The sequence below is a fragment of the Morus notabilis genome, unplaced genomic scaffold (assembly GCF_000414095.1).
Source record: "Morus notabilis unplaced genomic scaffold, ASM41409v2 Scaffold677, whole genome shotgun sequence".
NCBI classification, from domain to species: domain Eukaryota; kingdom Viridiplantae; phylum Streptophyta; class Magnoliopsida; order Rosales; family Moraceae; genus Morus; species Morus notabilis.
The window spans coordinates 279,880-295,154 of record NW_010363200.1 but is presented as its reverse complement, the minus strand read 5'-3'; the positions used below and the strand labels follow the sequence as shown (position 1 = coordinate 295,154).

The window sequence follows — 15,275 nt, the reverse complement described above, 5'->3', positions numbered from 1 at the left end:
CTAAAATCCGCACTAAGGAGAACCCAACAGATGCTTTGACTAAACCAATCAATACCAACAAGTTTGTTTAGTGTAGATCCTCTAGTAGCCTAGTAGAAACATATGTAGCATGGGATGAATCTTGAAAGATGACTTCAAGCAGGAGAATGTTAAACATGGTGAAGCAATCTTTAGTAAATCTTAATAAAGGAAAGGAAAAAGAAATAATGACTTAAAATAACCTGACTATTTTTCAAAAATTTAATTTTCTAACGACTGGGCATAAGGAAAACTTGCTTTAAGAGCCTATAAAATGAGACATCATATTCCTTTCAAACTCAACCCAAAACCCATTTCTTTTTTCGTTATTTGTTCTCTCCTCATAAGAGAGAATTTACAATTTCTTTTTTGGTCAATAAATTTTCCAATTTATGTAAATTGAACTTCATTTATGTCTTTGAACTTTAGTTGCGGTATCTTTTCTGTCCCAATTACCAAGAGATAGGAAAATGTTGAATACCCAAGAGAGAAAGTTTCAGTCAAGGAAATTTGATTACCTATACAGAAAAATGTTGATAGACATCTTTCCTCGTGAATCCATAGGCTCCATACCATATGGAATCGGTCCATCAAGATAGTTCTTGTGTAGTGTGTGTACAATATGGGCGCACGCGCATATACATACATACATATAACATACTATATAGTGCCAAAGAAAATAACTCCCATTATGGGACCCAGACCGGGACCAAAGACCAGAACATGTGCTATTGGCAACTGACAAATATCCCGATACTTTTCCAATCAAAATTTAACCAAACGCTTTATAACAAGACAACACTCTAGATAATGCAATTTTCTTAAAATTTCTGAAGCACCACAGAAACAAACTCAATTCACCTATAAAAGCAGACAATAATAATCAGATTTCAAAGCATTCGATTCTGCAAACTATAAAAAGCTGGGGCAAGATTAAAATATCAATGGCCAAGTTTTATGACAACATTCACATTACTTATTGAACGAAAAATGATATCACAAGTTTTAGTCCACAACACACTCGTTGTGTTTTCAGGAAAAATCCGCATGGCTCGGCAGCACATGTGGAAAGATCATTGGGAGTATCAAATCAACATAAAAGTTCCTCAATAGGTATATATAAGCCAAGCTGTTTAGCCGACCTGATTATCATTTCAAAGAAAACGAAAAGTGTTTCGATTCACGGCAACGTTCGATTTATGTAATAACGGTAGGGGCAGATTGATTTGAACTGATATTTATCAACTTATTCTCAATAATAATTAGAACCAAGATTTTGTAGCAGTAAATATTCATCTATTTGTCAATAACCCACTCTCATAATTTTGTAATAAAATAGAGTAAGTAAACATTTGATTGACTCTTGTCTCACCACCCGTAAGTAAATATGTCATAAGTGTGTTTGATTTTTTTTTTTTATTTTTTGTTTTATTTTTTGTTTTTTAAGCGGTTAGCCATTGCATGCAATGAAACTTTACTACTAGATCGATTGGCCTTTGCTATCTGCTTTTTTCATCTCCAAAAATACAAAACGCTTTCAAGGCCGCTGTAATATTCTGAAAATTTTATGTTTCCATAGTCTGTACTAATGCTTCTACAAATGGAAAGCTCTCGGCCAAATCCTTCTTTCATTCTTTTTCTTTTTCATTTTAATTTCCTGAAGGACCCTTATTATTTTAATAATTTTCAAAGGAACTTATTAGCCATATAACATAATCTTACTGGTCATGTTTAAATATAATAACTGTAAAGAATGCTTTAGAAATAGAAAAAATTACCATTATCGCAATAATTGCTACGCAAATTGATATCAATAAAACGTGAAAATCATTATGATAATTACGTATATGTTATTCTTTAAATATTAACTTGTTATTTTTTAATTCTCCTTATAACATAGAGTAGCCTAATTGAGTTAAGCAGCCCAAGCCCATATAGAAGCCCAGCCTATGCTGCACCTTAAGCCCTTAAGTTTACGTATGCATTCACTCATTAGAGTGACAGTGACATGCCTCTTGATTTCTTTCCCTTTTTTTTTTTTTTTGTTTTTTTTGTTTTTTACTTACATTTTTGAGCTCAAGTATGTTTCGTATAAATATTTTTTCGTTAAACTATATGCCACTACGTATTTTTTTTCCAATTATGTCAGTAAAATATATAAATATATATTTTTTATTTTATTTTACTTCGTGATAGAAATAGGGTGTGAACATGCACTTTGTTGCAAATTTACATAAAGACGATGTAGAAAATACTAAATTAAGACCACTCATTTTATATGGTGGGTATGCGGTTTTGGGTGGTGGTTTCAGGTCGGGTTGGGCAATTTGCCGCTTTTCCTACTAAATTAGGTTCTTCTAAATTAGTTTACATTGCGATAATGGTAAACTACATGCAGTTTAAGGAAGAGGTTTGGATCTAATTAGGTTTTTTTTTCCCTTAAAAATGCTTAAAAATGAAATGAAAGTACTTAAAAGCAAGTTTGTTAGTATATTTTGATAATGTTTAATTTATGCTTTAAAAAAGAGCATCAAAATTTTTAATTTTAAACATCAACCAAGCATCATTCATAATTCATAATGAAGTAAAATTAGAAAACATCTAGGACCCGTTTAGTTCGTTGATTCGAGTTTTTCATTTGAGTTGAGATGTGACTTTATGTGAGAGATTTTTATTGTAGCAAAAAAGTTAGATGTGATTGTTTTTGAGAAATTTTTACTATAGCAAAACTCGAATTCTAAACTCAAATCAGTGAAATGAACGAGGCTCTAATATATTACTTAACAAAATCTCAAACTCAACATCTCAAGCTCACCATACACGCAGTACAAAAATAAGACAATTCCTCTGAAAAAAAAGATAATTAGTCAACTTAGTCATTAGAGGTTTCCTTTTCTAAAATCAAATAAAAATATTTATTAACAGCGGGTGGTTTTGATTCATGAAATTGAATGGCAAAATAACAAAATCGTGAAGTGCCCGCTCTATGAGTAGGGCGGGAATTCGCGGTTTTAACTGTTTGCTTACGGGGTGCATGTTGAAGGTGTGGAGCTTATACAGACGATTAAGGCGGTTTTGCGTTGTTTTTTTTTTTTTGTGCATCCGTAAATAAAAAGCTAAATAAAGCTAGAACGGATTGGATTTTGCATGTTGATTTTAAAGTAAAATTTGTCTATAAATATCAAGTTAAGTCCCCAAAAAGTATGTAAGTAGTTTAAAAATTCAATTGGAATTTTAAGGTGAAATTTTTTACTATCAACGTCGGCTGCGGATCTCTTTTGCACTTTTTCAATATGAAAAAATAAGAACAATTCTCAAGAACTTTTCGAGATAAATAAACATGACCGAATAACAAAAATGGGAAAAGAAAAAAAGGAGCTTAAATACCACAGTTTAATTTCAAATTTAAAATAAAATAAAGAGTTACTAAAAATAGAATAGAATAATAAAAACAAGTTCCCAAGAAATATTGTTCTCAGGGGGGAAAGTTTAATCACAACACACTCAGAACGTGCATTTGTCAAGCTAGCTGGATCTGGACTTCATCTTCAAATGGGCTTTGGGCTTGGGCTTGGGCTTGTGTGGTTTCTGTCAACAAAAGGCATCGCACAACTAAGCTTCACTATCAACGGATGTAATGAGACCAAACGACATGTAGCCACCCTTTATTGCCGAAGAACCTCTCTTTGATGACATTATCAGATTGTTGATGATATGGCTATTGATTAGTAACATAAATCATTTTGAACTCAAAAAATTAAAAAATTAAAAAATTAAAAATTTAGGAGCTTGCAACTTAAATAATAATTATCAACTTGTTCTCAATAATAATTAGAAACAAGATTTTGTAGCAGTAAATATTCATCTATTTGTCAATAATTAACAATCATAACTCAAGTAGTAAGTCTAATTCATAATATGAATGAAACATCCAATGTTAGAAATTAATCATTCATCACAAAAATAAAAGAAAGTATAAGTAATAAAATATATACAAACAAATCGATCATAAAACAGTAAAACTTAATAACATAGAATAAACTAACAAATTATATTATGACAAAGGTATCGAAGATAAAAACTTTTTCAAAATATCTATAAATAAAATTTGAATGGTTTATTTGGTTGTTTTGGGGTAAAACCAAAAATCAAACCAACTTAATTGGGTTTTTGAAAATTCAAACCAAACCAAATCAATTACCAATTAATAAGTTTAGTCTGTTTTGATTTTAATTGGGTTGCTTTAGTAAAAGACAATCCAAGAGCAACTTTTTTTTTTTTTTTTTTTTTTTTTCCAATTACTCTTAACTTTAGCACAAAAGAATTTACAAAAAAGAAATCCAACACTATTATTTCAAACGTTGAAACATAAATGGACAAACCCAACACATACAAAGGTAAAGGGCAAACTAATTAATCAAATCATAGGGATCATCATTCTTTTTTTTTTTTTAAATAATAGGAGGGATTAAGGAATTTTATAGCTGTCTTCACAGAAGTTTATCACATTTATTTATTAAGATTATGGTAATGAAAGAGATAAAACAATAAAATACATTTGAAACAAAATACCTTGTAATTTTCTACTTTGGGAAAATATATAACTTTTAGGTTTCAAAAAGATAGATCTTCCTTGTTTATAACCACGAGAGCCGTAAAGCTACATTTAAGGAGTTTGGATTAGTAATATATTTATGACAAAAATAATTATACATAATTTTTTAAACGGAACAATCAATTAGACACATAATTTTTTAAACTGAACAATCAATTAGACAGCTAGTTTGGAAAATCACATGTCTTCCTTATTGGTGAATCAGAAGCTTAGATACTGTGCTAACTACCAATAAAATGTTTTTCTTGTTTTGTTTTTTCTTCGATCCCAAGATGCAATTATCCTGTGATTATCCAAGCTCGCAATATATCCACACACATATATATTATATATGGTCCCTTTCTATCCTAATAATTCTTTTATCCTTGGAAATTATTTGGATTAAGATGTTAAAAATTATAAGGATATATGTGCGTATCATTTTCACAAAACACTTGAGTCATAAAGAAAGAAAATAAAATTCAAGACAAATCAAGCAAGCACAACCACAAAAATAAGGTGGCAGTGTAGGCCATTAGGAGGATAAGCGAAAATGCTAAGGTCTACGCGCTTGGAAGCAACTGCAAGGAATAATCAGTTGCTTTCAGTAGTAATCAGTAGAATAATCTTTCATCGCCTTTTAAATTTGCATGCTACAGTGTTACTTTTCCATGGAAAATTGACTTAAGCAAAGAAAAATTATGTTTAGAAAGTCAGATTGACATTAACGTTTATACTTACTTGCAAGAGTTTGGAGTCAATTTTGTGTGAATGCATTTGAGGACTTGTGGAATTAGCGCCTAGCTGGATGGCACCCATTATTCGTTTGGGTAGCGGAGCTCTAATGCAATCTTTGGGCCTGTTTAGTTCGCTGATTTGAATTTTTAATTTGAGTTAAGATGTGACTATATGTGAGAGTTTTTACTGTAGTAAAAAATTAGTTGTGACTGATTCGAATTGATGAAATAAACGAGGTCTAATTTTGGAACAATAGAGTATTGATTTATATATATATATAGTGTTTGAGGTTTTTGGGGGGGGTTTTTTTTTTTTTTTTTTTTTTTTTTTTTTTTTTTTGAACTTAGAAGTAGGAGGATTTGAATTCTACCCTTTATGGCAGAGTCAATTGTGATATTACCGTTAAATTACGTCTACAACTATAGTATTATGGGAATTAAAAGTCATTTTCTCGATCAATTTGACCGTTGATTGTGAGAATATATGGATTTGAGGATAAATTACAGTTTAAGGATTTATATATGCAACGATCCGAAATACATTGGAATAATTTTTTAATAAACTCAAAATATGCGGTACGATTAAAATATAAAAAACCCCAGTGTCTTTCTCTCTCTATATATTCATCCACGGGCTATAAGCAGGACATGTAAGTACATGAAAGGACCCTACAATGTCCATTAATGATAGAAGTCTCATTGTATTTTTATATACTATATATCTATATATATTTGTTAATATTTGGAATCTTTTTAATAAATAAGAATAGATTTATTCTAGTGCAAATTACTTTTGAAATAGACCTCATCTTGGCCATTAAGAAAATACGTGTAATTGTTGGATTTTTCTTCTTCTTTATTTTTTTTTTAATGCAGGAAATACGAAATGACTTAATTCCAAAGTAGATTACTTCTAAAATAGACCAAACATGAAATGCATGTAATTGTTGTTATGTGCTTATGACGACTCATATGTTGCCTTTGTGTTGATCCAAATGGACTTATCATTCCACAAATGAATGGTCCTAACTTAAACAAAAAACTTAATTGTATTTATAATATTTCGAATCCGATGATTTTGATTTTTGATTTTTTATTTTTTGTGTATATTTTGATGTTGCTTGTTGGTCACCTGTTTTAGTCAGTTTCATGTTGACAAGAGTACTAGCTATAGTTGATAATATTTGTAGGAAAGTTGAGATATAGAATGAGAATAATTAATGATATTAAAAAGAAATATTGAAACGTACACTTAAATAGAATTCGGGCCATGAAAATAGACACACAACATTTAATCTACCACAGTATTCCTTTTATTTTTTGTGCAAAACAGAGAAACCAATTAATAACATATAATATAGGTAGGAACAATATTTTGAATAGCGACCAATATATACAAGTAGAGATGTCAAAATTGGTTAGACTTGACGGTTCGCATGAGCACAGCACGTTAAAAAGTGGGCACGACATGACATGACACGATTATTAAATAGGTCTAACCTATCCCGTTTATTAAATTGACTTGGCTGGACGTAACTTTTAGGCACGAAACACGTTAAGGGCACAACATACACCGCACAAGCACGAGCACGAACACAAACACAAGCACGTTAAAAGTACGATAAATACCCAATTAATGAAGATGAAGTATAAAAGTAATTTTATTAATATATGTCATAAAAATATTTGTTTTATTAAGACGTTTTAATAATAAAAATAATGATTACATTAATAATAATTAAGGCACATTTTTTAATTAATGATATTTTTTTTGGTTAAGACTTTAATGTTTTCATTATGTTAAAAGTTTATTTCTTTGTATTTGTTATAAATATGCTATTTGACACGATCAAAGCACGTTAAGAGCACGATAATAATACAAGCACGACCCAAGCATGTTAAGAGCACGGCCGACATATACATGGGCCGTGGGCCGGGATTGATGACATAAAAATTAAATGGGCCAGGCCCAGTATTGACACGGTAAATAAATGGACCAGCTCAAACACGACACGAGGCACGCTTGAGCTAAATTTAAACGGGCCAAATTGAGGCGGGCTGTCAAAAAAGAAAAAAAAAACATATATATTTTTACTATATATCGTTGTTGGAAAACACGTGGTTTGTGCAATCTTTGGTCTTTGAAATTTACTTAATTCCTATAAATTCACGTGATCATTTTGAAATAGCTGTGGCCGTTTGATCGTGCACATAGAAGCAAAACCGCGTTTTACGTATTCTTATTAAAGCTTCAAATTCAAAGCTATATATTCTCCTTAATTTTATTTTCTGAAATTTTGCTTTTAAAAGAAAATTAACTACTTAGAACACTAAGTTGCTTGATTCGGGAAAGCTCTAAGTTGCTTGATTGAAGAAGTTATAGATATATCGTAAAGAAGAAAGTGACTTCAAAAGTAACATATAGAGTTTTGTGAAAGAAATGGGATTCGTCATACCCACTTTGATGGTACAAATTGTAACTTTTCAATTAAAGTAGTTATAATATCTCTTGCCATATTATAATAATTAGTTAAAACTGTACCATGCTTGATATATAAGTATATATATGACTGTTTTAGGTGATTCCATTTACTCATACGGATTGAATTCAAAACCAAATTAAATGTACATTTATTAAAAACTTACAAGTTATATTCTGTCTTATAGATTGGTATTTAAGTTTACGTGAAAGTAAAAGGTTTACTTTTACTTTTTTTCCCCCTCCCCTTTACTTGGTTTATTGAGTTCTCCACTCACAATATCCCCATAGTTAGAGAAGTGCCCTATTCAATTCAGTTCCCTATCCTTGCAAACAACCACTAGAGTAATAAACCACAACTAGTAAAAGGTCACTACTCATCATCTATTTCGTTTGCCTCCATGTTTCCCACCAATATATAAATATATATATATATATATATTTCGTATTTCAACCAAAAAAAAAAACCCTTAAGTCATACATCAATAAAAATTTAAATTAGATTAATAAACTAATATGAAGTACGTACTATCTTGTGATCAATATATGAGTACACAACCATGTATTTACAACCTTAAATATGTTAATCAGATAGATCCTTTTCCTATGTCTAATATTTTTTTGTTTTTTCATGCTTTTTAGTCTTTCCAACATGTCAAGTACAAGTCATATATCAGTCACACGTCGTTTTAGAAATTTAAAAAGAATATTATTGTGGAAAGGTCATCGAGCCTTGACTCTTCATCTTGATCACCACTATTCGTGTCGTTTTCTTTCTGTAACGAGATTCGTCTGCTCATCATGATTCGGCATGAATACGTACATATGCAAGTTGCATTTGACACAGTCAACTCAAAATATTCCGAATAATATAGTAGCCAAAAAGAAGATATAAGGCATATTCTAATGGACGGCGTAAGAAAAATAGCAACTTAATTAATTCTATCGAGTTTATGTACCGAATTTTCTAAATCACTAATTTTCAAGTATGATAATATTAGTTTCATACATTTATAAACTATATATGTAGCAAGGAAGGTCTGACAAAGATATCTATTGAATATTTGAGGAAGGGATATATATTGAATACTTTTTAGCAGAAAAAATCTGAAACATGTAGAATAATTGAATTAAGTATATGAGAATAATGATAGTTTTTATTTCACGAAATTTTGAATTATTTAGTTGTCTTAAGATTCAGTGCTTCACGGAGCAAACTAAATTACGTATAGCTTATTCCGCGTACTTCTAAATTACATTATTTAATTAGTTATCTTGACATACAGTTAATTGTGGTCGTGGAAGGCACATATAGCAAAGATACTTCTGTAGTCAACCAATCCTCTTGGAATAGTAATTAGGCAACTATATTTTTCTATAGAAATTAACACCCAAAAAATAAAAATAAAAACTTATTTCATTCAACACAGAAGGGTAATAAAATCAGCAACGAAAAAATAAAGTTAAATATGTGGTTTTCTTTTTCAAATCAATTAGAACATTACCAAATTCAATTAAAAAGTTATCTACAGAATGACTGATAAGCAAGTATCCTTTTTTCATTGTCCGGCTCTCTTTCTCGACGGGATTTAGAAAATACTCCTTTTATCTCCATATCAACCTATTTTTTCTCAACTGCCGGTTGCCCAACATCTGTTGGGCCCGTTGAGTTCACTGATTCGAGTTTTTAATTTGAGTTGAGATGTGATTTTATGTGAGAGCTTTTTACAGAGGAAAAAAATTAGATGTAACTATTTCTGAGAGTTTTTTACTGTAAGAAAATTCAAATTCTAAACTCGATTCGGTGAAATAAACGGCGCCGTTGTGTCGTATGGGGGCATTTTTGTAACTTTATGTACCCAAAAAAACCGGCTTTTCAAATTATGTAAGGCTAGAGTAGGACAAACGGTTGTGCTTCTAATATATGCATATTTTTACACACACACACACACATAAGGTACTCTATAGTTCGTCACTACCTTTTTGAAGTTTGGAAACTTCAGTCTTTTTCTATCATTCTGTTGATCTTAACAGCCTATATTTATGGTGGGATATTGACGTGACATGAAACTTATGTTAGATATAAATTAGTTTTTGTTTCGGCAGTAACATGTATTTCTTAACCTAATGAGTGGATGCTTAGAATAAATTATTTTCTCTCTCTCTCTATCTCTCTCTCTCCCTCTCTCTCTCTCAACGTGACATGAAACTTATGTTAGATGTAAATTGGTTTTTGTTTCGACAGTAACATGTATTTCTTAACCTAATGAGTGGATGCTTAGAATAAATTATTCTCTCTCTCTCTTTCTCTCTCTCTCTCATCACTTCTAGTTAGTTTCAACTCTGATTGAGAGTATATTCTTCCTATGCGTTCAAAGAAAAAATAGAAACCAATCCTCTAAGTTTGTGTATAGTTATTGAATCTAATCTTCATAAAGAGCATACACGACGTCCTGGTTTTTATAATAAGGATTCAGATCAATTACGAGATGGTTTACTTAATGGATACACCAATTGTAGATTGTGAATATTATTACCCGGTTTTGGACAACAAATTGCTGGCAGATTGCTCAAACATGCCTAGTTGTGTACTTATTTTGAATGCTTACTTAGAAAACTAACATGTAACATATGGTCTTGGTGATGATTAGATTCAAAAACTGTTTTAACTTGGGTAATTTAAAACTTTAGATCAGTTAATGTTCAGTTTATCCATGAAACTTGCTTTTCAAGCAGCAAAAAAAAAAAAAAAAGACTTGGTTTTCTACTGTCTACGTTTTGTCAAGATATTTCCAGAAGAAAAGGCTCCTTCTAGCCAAATAAAAATTAGGCCTTCAATAATAGACATTTTGTGTAAATAAATAAATAAAAGATTTGAATCTAATTAATCTTTAAAACTTTCAGAATAATTATATGAAAAAAGCCTAGTAAAAAAGCAATTTGGGCTTATATGTCTCATTATTTGTGTCTTTTTAATAAGGTTATTTCACGTTAATTAATTATCATAATTTTTTAATTGATGTGATATGATATTATTGACGGATACAGTAACAGTAAAAGAACGTGTCTAGCCTTTTTTTTTTTTTCCTTTGGAAAAAGATATTTAGCATTCTTTTTGCATACTAGTTTTGCAACCGTATTTTTCCATCTTTGACTATCTCAAAAAATCAGCATGAAAGGCCAGCGAAACGCCACGTGCAAGAAGCTTTATTTTTTGTTCAGTTATAAATTAATAAAGTTGGATTATACTTTAGGGTCATTTGAACTCTGTAAGACAACAAGGCTAGACACGTTCAGCAAAACATGTTGAAAAATTATGGTTACCGTTTGGTACTTTCTGGTTTTCAATATGATCACTGACTTTTAATGGGTTTAATTGCAGTACTATTAAACCGGAGACAGATTTATGGCCTGATCAATATGAGTTATGCACTACCATTTACGTTTTAAATTGGCTCCTTTGAGAATAAAAACCTGCGAATTTGTTGTGTGTATATATATACACATATATATTGGTTTTAGTGGCATTATATTTACCTATTGGTGCTTATTATTATTTTAAGTGTGATGATAATCCAATAGTTGTAATAAATTAGATATTTAATAAAAAGATATATGATAATTAATGAGATTTGATTCTTATCAGTCACATCATTAAATTTTTATATTTGATGAACAACCATTAATAGAAATCTAATCATTGAAAACTCAACCATATATATTATGTGTATATTGTTGAAAGCTCCATATAGATATAGATTCTATATAACGATGCAAATATGCATAATATCCAATATTGCATGCTGTTATATTTCTAGACTTATTCTATTTTGACAATATTAAAATAGAGACATAGTATGTGTTTCTTACTCCAAATGCTAACTAACAAACTTAATTTGAAAAGCATATATTAACCGGCCAAAAGCTAGCTTTCTCTAATAGGAATGGAATTTGATCATTTTCCAGATAAATTGAAAGAAACTGAAAACCAAAGTGAGAAAAAAATAACTTCCTAAAATTTTCTCAGAACTTCGGAGGTTCATTAATTGTAAGATTGTTTTTATTAAGCAAAAGGAACCATTATTAGATTATTAATTATTTCAGTGACCATGGACGGGGTGTTCCAATTAAATAAATCAATTTAATCTTTATCTCACAGGAGTCATATCCATATAGTGTGTGTGTCTTTTAAATTGACATAATATGTATAAATAAAGAAATACTAATAATTAATCCTTCTTTTTAAAAAATAATAATTAGCTCTCACTAGCTACGCAATTGCATGGAACGTTCAGCAATCCTTGTCCATTATAAGCTGACCAATTACCAAAAAGGATACGTACAAGTACAAAAGCTCATGAGTCAATTTAGTCTTCCATCACCTATATCCTAAAAAGATATTACAATATTTAAGAGATTTTAAAAAAAATCCCATTAAAACTAGTGGCGTGGTGTTTTCGCTTCAATTTAAATCCTAGATGGCATGGCTCAAAAGAACGATTTATAGATTTAACACCTTTTTCCCTAAACAAGAAATCAACATAACAATTTGAAGCCCATAAGATTCTATACTCTCACGTAAACATCATATTTTATTTTGGATATGTAAAAGAAAGATAGAAAGAAAGAATTGAAAGGGAAAACAATAAAAAGAAAAGAACAATCTAACGCGTTTCAACTAAAGTCTTTTGCACCACCACTCACGTCAGCTCACAAGTCTTTTTGCCTATATAAACAAGCCTCTCATCCCACTTATCGAATCCAAGAAATATTCAAAGTTTCAAACTCTCTACATTTATAGTTAGGGAATTGTCAATCTAAAAAGTTCATAATTTGGTCTCCATGGATTATAATTATGATGTCATTTTAGCCACAATTTGTGCATATTTTCTACTATTTTCTACGTACGTGGTGCATGGCACTAAAAGCACTATATGGACATGCAACCAAACCCCATATCCCCAAGTGTGCCACCATTTCCCCAACACTAATCACCTCTCAACCCTAGACGATAAAACCACCGTCTCCTTCCATGACTTAGCCCTAAAAGCCACCATGAAGCAAGCGGTCGAAGCCCACCGCCTCGTCTCCACCATGGACTCAGACTCCTTCGGCGAGCGAGGCAAATCGGCGTGGCAAGATTGCCTTGAACTCTACAAGGACACGGTTGATCTCCTCAACCGTTCCGTGAACTCCAACAACAAGAATCCTTTGGACACTCACACATGGTTAAGTGCATCTCTTGCCAACCAACATACTTGCCGAAACGGCTTCACCGATTTCCAAATCCCTTCCCACTACGACTCCTTCCCTTCCATGCTGAGCAACTTCTCGAAGTTGCTCAGCAATTCACTGGCCATCAACAAGGCTACTATTCCATCGACCGCGACGTCGTTTAGTAAACAAGTTCGCAGTCGACGGCTGCTCTCCGATGGCTTCCCCGAATGGGTTTCCACCGCAGACCGGAAGCTTCTACAATCCGGTGGGGCGGCAGCAAAAGCGGATATCGTAGTGGCCCAAGACGGATCGGGTGGTTTCAAGACTATTTCGGAGGCCGTGGAGGCAGCAAAAAACCTAGGTGGAGGGAGTAAGAGGATTGTTGTGTACGTGAAAGCGGGCGTTTACAATGAAAATGTCGAGATCAAGAACGATATCAAGAACTTGATGTTTGTTGGGGATGGCATAGACGCCACAATCGTTACAGGGAATAGGAACAACGTAGATGGTTCAACAACTTTTCAATCTGCCACTTTTGGTGAGTATTGTGCTAATTTATAGTGAACTACTTATAACCTAATTTCAAATGACTTATTTAAATGCTATGTCAACAAGAAAAAGGTTCAAAGCCAAAATAATTAAAAATAATAATAAACTAGAGACATAGGAACTACGTGGTTACACTTGCATAACGTTGATTTATTACACACATGATAAATATTTCCTAGAATCATATGACGGTGATTTATTAAAAAGATTTCTAGAATCATATGATAGTCATATTTAAAGTAAAACATAAAAAAAACTTATAATAAATAGTTGAAAATCTCAAACGGTAGTAGAAGTATTTATTTTCCTGTCATAGAATGTCAATATTTCCTCAACTTTTAAAATTACTTGACATCCATACACCTCAGGGGTTTCCGGCGACCGCTTCATCGCTCAGGACATGACATTCGAGAACACCGCCGGGCCGGCAAAATACCAGGCCGTGGCCCTCCGTTCTGGCTCCGACCACTCGGTCTTCTACCGCTGCAGCTTCAAGGGCTACCAGGACACCCTCTACGTCTACTCGCAGCGCCAGTTCTACCGCGACTGCAACGTCTACGGTACCGTCGACTTCATCTTCGGTGACGCCGTCGCCATCCTCCAGAACTGCAACATCCTCGTCCGAAAGCCGATAAGCGGCCAGGAAAACGTCGTCACGTGTCAGACCAGAACCGACCCTAATGAGAACACAGGTATTATTATTCAGAATTCACGTATTACGGCGTCGTCTGACCTGAGGCCAGTGCAAGGCTCGTTTGAGACGTATCTGGGGCGGCCATTGCAGAAGTACTCGAGGACGGTGATCATGACAAGTAGTCTTGATGGACTTATTGATCCCAAGGGTTGGCTTCCCGGGAGTGGGAATTTCGCTCTCAGCACGCTTTATTATGCCGAGTATATGAACTCCGGCGCCGGAGCTGCCACCGGAGGGAGGGTGAGCTGGCCGGGTTATCATGTTTTGACGAGCGCCGCAGAGGCCGGGAAATTTACGGTCGGGAACTTCTTGGGCGGAGATTCGTGGATTCCGGCGACCGGAGTGCCTTTTGCCGCTGGTTTGTGAAATTCATACGTGGTGATATTTTTTGCTTTTTAATGCTGATTAAGTTTTTTCAGTTAAAAAAATAATAATTATCTCCTCCTCTAAACTAGAACATAAACTGTGTTTTCTTTTAAAGGGTGGACTTCTCTAATTTGAAAGATGATTAGTATGCGTGATATGGGCAGTTTTGTCTTTCGAAATAACTTTAAGAAGTCTACACTTTAAAATGAAAAATAAATAAATAAACAAATAAAAGAGCAGCCTTTTATTTTATTTTATTTGGTCTACGGTTGTGAAAAGGATGACTTTTTCAGGAAAATCATTTTCGTGTGTAGTGGAAGGGTCAAGGGTGATTGTCATATTAGTTAATGGGAATTGGGAAGGTGACACAAAGATGTGATCAAGTGTGAAAAAATATCTCTTGTAATGATGTTCATATTATATGTTTGAAAAAATAAAATGTAAATTACTTGTTATCGTTAAGATGTAGTGAAATGATTCTCTTTTTTTAATTTCCCTTCCACTCCTATTAGTATAAGTTTATACAAGATAATTAATAACCATAGCAGTGTGGAGATACAGTCAAAATGAGAATCGCCAATAATGCAATTAATTTTCATCATAATTATAATGGAGATCATT

The 15,275-nt window shown here is 32.5% G+C and overlaps 1 protein-coding gene across 1 annotated transcript; it reads left to right on the top strand.

Annotated features, from left to right (window-relative positions):
• The first annotated feature begins 12,670 nt into the window (after positions 1-12,670).
• LOC21395231 (pectinesterase) lies at positions 12,671-14,654 on the top strand. The gene is made up of 2 exons (XM_010103677.2): positions 12,671-13,583; positions 13,963-14,654. The coding sequence occupies exons 1-2, from the start codon at positions 12,671-12,673 to the stop codon at positions 14,652-14,654; spliced, it is 1,605 nt and encodes a 534-aa protein (XP_010101979.2).
• The last annotated feature ends 621 nt before the right edge of the window (positions 14,655-15,275 follow it).